General features: G+C 32.2%; 1 protein-coding gene across 1 annotated transcript; it reads left to right on the top strand.

The window, feature by feature from the left end:
* Nucleotides 1-297: 297 nt before the first annotated feature.
* Nucleotides 298-1,464, top strand: BDBG_17917 (uncharacterized protein; the record flags this gene model as incomplete). Its single annotated transcript, XM_031725536.1, has 3 exons — nt 298-638; nt 790-826; nt 1,332-1,464. Coding segments are annotated over 3 exons (509 nt in total), but the record flags the coding sequence as incomplete, so codon positions are not given.
* Nucleotides 1,465-5,149: the final 3,685 nt, after the last annotated feature.

Raw genomic sequence — 5,149 nt, 5'->3', positions numbered from 1 at the left:
ATCTATCACATTGTACATGTTTCTGGCAATGACCTCTCATTTTCATAACAAGCATCATCATAGTGCTCATATCAGGCAGTTTGTTAGCAGTAAGTGTAACACATTGTGAAATGTGATCAGAACTTGTTTATCTTCTAATAATTGTCAGAATAATGTATTATCATGAATGATGACATATCTTCTTCATCTTCTTATACACTCTTGATCATTTCTTCTTCTCAGTGAGTTTCTAATTATGTTTTCTGACATGATTTTGCATGAACACAGATGCTGATATATTTGTTTTTATTTATATAGAATCTTCACATGTTGACAGATTCACATTCACTGATGATAGTGAACTCAATGTTGAATCATTGATCAAGAACCTGAAGAATGCAATAATGAAGGAATTGTTTATATCATGTGTGACTGAGTCTTCTGCATTCTTCCCTGTCTCTTCTGTTTCTTCCTCTGCTGCTCCCTCTCAATCTTCTACACCTGCTTCTGTATCTGGTTCTCTCACTTCTGCTACCCCTGTTTCTGTGATTCTTACTTTCACTACTTCTGCTCTCTCTGGTTTTGCTGTCTCTGCTTTCATTATCAGCTCTCCTCATTTTAAGAAGATATTGTGTAGACTTGATGAATCATATTTCTCAGTGTGTACACTCTCACTCTTCTTACTAATCTCTAGAATAATCTATTGTACAAAGACAGTATATAACATGATTATCTGAAGCTCAGTTACAGACATCAATTATTACATTTATTTTAAATATTTATGATGAAATAATTATTCATTCATCTCAGAGAATCACTTCTCTTCTTAACAGTATTAAGATTGTAAGTCTTTTTCTTTTTCATCTTTTCTTTCTAATGCTGATTTTTCTGTTCTTAGAGAAAATTATTATGAATTTTACTATATATGAAGTTATGATATTCACAGATATTAAGAAACTTTTTACAACTGTAAAGTTCAATATTGTAAGAACATTCACTCTGACAAATTTCTTTAGAATGATAGATTTATATCAGCCTATTCTCTAGTATCTGTTATTTAACTTCATGATGCAGATAAAAGATATCTGTGTTTTCAGAAATAGAAATGCAGATGTTATACTCTTTTACACTCACAGGTGTGAGACTCATATATCTTATCTGAGATGTTGTTATGAGAATGAGCTGTTTGCATGCTGTGTTCTGCTTTCTACATTCTCTCATATCTCTCTCTCTCTTTCTGAGAAGCCTTGTGTGTGTTGTAATTGCATGTACAATTCTAAGACCAGCAGGTGTTCATTCAGTAATTGTTATCCCTGCTTTTGTGATTTTTGTATGCTAACAATGATTCTTAGTTACTCTGGTGTCAGAGGTCATTCTCATTGAAGATGATAACATCACTGAGACTATCTTCTTTCATTCTCAAGCTTCTCTCATTGCTTTCTCTCTCTTTTCTGCAGAGAAGGTTATGTGTATACCAGGTTGTAAGTGTTCAGTCTCAGATGACTTCTGCTGTTATTTATTCAGTTCTGCATCTTCTTCTTCTTCTGTTTCTTTCATCTCTGTTCTCTCTGTTCTGGCTTCTGATTCTGTGAGTTCTGTGCTCTTCTTTAATTTCTCTACACATATGCATGCGCATTTCTATATTGGCATTCCAGTCAATCTTGTAATAAATGACATTAATGTTGTACACAGAGTAGTAGAGGAATCAGAGATGTGCACAGTGTTATTATAAGAGCAGCTTACAGCTCTCAAATCCCTTGCAGATCTTGAGTTTTGAGATTTCTTTTATTTTTGATGTTTTTCAGGTGATGTGATGTTGGAAATAGATTAAACATGTAATGTATGAAAATGAATGAGATGTGTATAATAACATTTATCTTTTACAGTCAACTCTTATGATTGATAACTAATTCATTATTTCTTTTCTTACACTTTTTCTTTATCTGCTAGTCACTACTCTTACATGATCTCTATATAATACAGTATTCAGTAACTAGGTTTGACAGCTTTCATCTTTTGTAATTCTGTCTTGTGTATTATACTGTCTCTCTTCACCTGCTCAGATCACTACAGTAAACAGCTTATTGAAACTAATCTCACTCAATCTCTGAGTGTTCTCAGAAGTTGAGATAGCTTGGTTTCACATGTCTACAGATGTTTCAGATAGTTTGTCCTCTGTGATCTCTGTGATTGAACTGGTGTAAACAGTTGAATTTAACTCTGAATTTCTTTTTCTTCTGCAATCTGATTTATATACAAGTCTGTCACTTTGAGATTACTCTTTACTGTGTTGCACTCACTGTTTGCAGTGCATTATCATACAATCAGCTACAGTTTTATTACTTATTGAAGTATGATATTCATCTGATTTCTTTATTACTTCTCATTCTTTTCTTATAATTATGAAAAGATCAGAATAAGTAAGATTATCTGATTCATAAGTGTCTATGATTTCTCTTACTTTGTGAGACTTTTCAATTATAAGTTTCTTCTTTTTCAATACTGATAATAGTGCTGTGAATGATTATAATTCACTCAGATCTTACATCTTTACTTTCATAAGTTATGAATTATTGATTAAGTTGTATAAGATCTGTCCCTCTGATTCTTTCAATGCATACATTCTCAGAGAGTGTGATTTAAGTATTTTATATGACTTAAACTATCTAGATTGAAACTTCTCAGAACTCTCATTGTATATGAAAACTTATATTCTTATCTTGAGACTCAATTTCTTAACAAGTGAGTCTTGTATTCTTTTTAATTGAATTGCTCAGTTCAGGAGTAACTTATTAGCTTTTGTATGTGTGTGGCTGATCTCTTTTAATCTTGATTCTGTGTCTGTGACTGTTGTGTTCACAACTGCTACTGCTGTGTCTGTAACTGCTGTTCCTGCTGCATCTGTAACTACTATTCTTACTGTGTTCATAACTGCTCTCTCTCTCACCTTTTTCAAAGCATTCTCTGAGATGCACGGATGCAATCCATACAACAGGTAGAATGATAAATGCTTAAAGACTGCATGCTGTTGAATCTGTGTGATTAATAGTGTCTGTCTGAGATATTCATTCTATAGTCTTATAGGCTTGCTCACTAGATATTTCATCAGCATGTTGCTCAAGATTTCATTCAAGTGTTTCATCTTCTCATTTGTCTGTGAATGATATAGTATTGTTCTATAATGTCTTGTCTGTAACTAGTTCATGAAATACCTCACTACTTCTTCTACAAGGTTCATATCATTATCAGTTAGAATCTTGCACAGTATTTCATAGTTGACATAGATCTCATTATATAGAAACTTCATCATCACTTTCTCTGTTGCCTCTGAAACTGCTTTTGCAACTAATCAGTCAGTAGTGTAATTAATAGCAGTGATTATTCATTGATTTTCATTTAATGTTTGTGATAATATGTCTATGAAATCTATCTCTTATTGTTTAAACAGTTGTATTATACACTTTATCTGATGTTGTGCTTTCTCATATTCTAACCCTTTCTTAGATTCTTTTGTAAGCTGGTAATTCAGGCACTTGTGAGCATATATCTGAATGTCCTCAGTCATGCTTGGTCAGTATACTCTTGATTTGAGTACATTTATAAGTCCAGGGCTTTCTAAGTGACTGAATTTCTTGTACATGCAAGTTATCAAGTCACATCTAAATAAAGATTCTAGATAGAGAGCTTCTACATATACTAGATTATAGTAAAGCATAACATTGTTTTCATTTCCTAATTTTCTCAGCTTGAAGTTTGAAAGCATCTCTTCTACTACTCTTGTAAGACACTTGTCATCTGACATCTTGTTATTCTTTAAGTGAGAGATCATGACATTCACTCATTCTGATTTCTTGCATTCTCTCAGTGCATTTAATGTGAATATTTCTTATGCCTGATTTGCAGAATTCTCACTCATGAAATCAGGTCTGTGACTGATTGTGTCAGATATCATAGCATCTGATTTCTTTCAGTATTTGATATGAAGATTATACACTTGAAACTCTGAGATTCAATGTACTAAGCATTTAAAAGGTTTTATTATTGATTGTAGATAGACAAGGCTTTCATGATTCATGATCACTGTTATTATATACCTGTTGTTAATATATCTATCTCACAACATCAGCATATGCTTAATCACTAGTAATTTCTTTTCATATACTGAGTAATTGAGCTTGACATCTGATAGTTTTCTATTATTGTACATCATTAGATGCAGCTTGCTGTTCTTGCTTATCTGTAGAAGAGTGCCTCTGATAGCTTATTCAGATGTGTTTATCTCAATGTAGAAAGATTTATCATGATCTGATTGAATAAGCACTGAGAATGTTATTATATGTTCTCTCAGTGTGAGAAAAGCCTCTTTACATACAGTATTTCAGATGATTGAATGAAACTTCTTCTTTCACAGATTTGTATCTGTTTCTCTTAAGAGATCTGAGAGTGATATAGATATTTGTGTGAAATTCTTGATGAATCTGCAGTAGTATGAGATCAATCTAAGAAACTGTTGTACATGGTGTACATTTCTCAGCTGCAGTCAATTCACTATAACATTCAATTTCTCTGAGATGAGATGTATACAGTTATTACTCACTACATGTTCTATAAACTTCAACTCTTTCATTTCAAACACACACTTGATTGATTTAATATAGAGCTTATACTCTATCAGAGTTGTAAGCACTTCATTGAGATGCTTCAGATGTTTATTGTATGAGTTTGAAAAGACTAGAATGTTATCAAGATATATGAGATATGAGATTTTATTCTGTTTATGAAGAATCATATTCATCATCATTTAAAAGATGACAGATGTATTAATCAGACTGAATAATATTATCAGGAATTCAAACTTTCTTCATTGCATATTAAATGTAGTTCATGAAACTGACAGTTCATCTACATGAATCTGTCAGTATTCTGAGAGAAAATTGATCTTCAATAGATATCAGGTGTTTTCAATCATATTCAACTGTTATTGAATCTGTGATAGTGAATATTCATTCTTGATTATAAGCTTATTGAGTGCTTGATAATTAATACATATCTATCACTTCTCATCTGTCTTTTTTATGAATAGAACTGAAAAGCCTCACACACTTGATAAGAGTCATATGAGATCATGTTCTAGAAGATCTGTGATCTGATGCTTCTGTTCTTCAAGATG

Source organism: Blastomyces gilchristii (genome assembly GCF_000003855.2).
Source record: "Blastomyces gilchristii SLH14081 genomic scaffold supercont1.31, whole genome shotgun sequence".
NCBI classification, from domain to species: domain Eukaryota; kingdom Fungi; phylum Ascomycota; class Eurotiomycetes; order Onygenales; family Ajellomycetaceae; genus Blastomyces; species Blastomyces gilchristii.
Note: the sequence above shows the minus strand (reverse complement) of the source record. Positions and strands in the feature narration are given on the sequence as shown.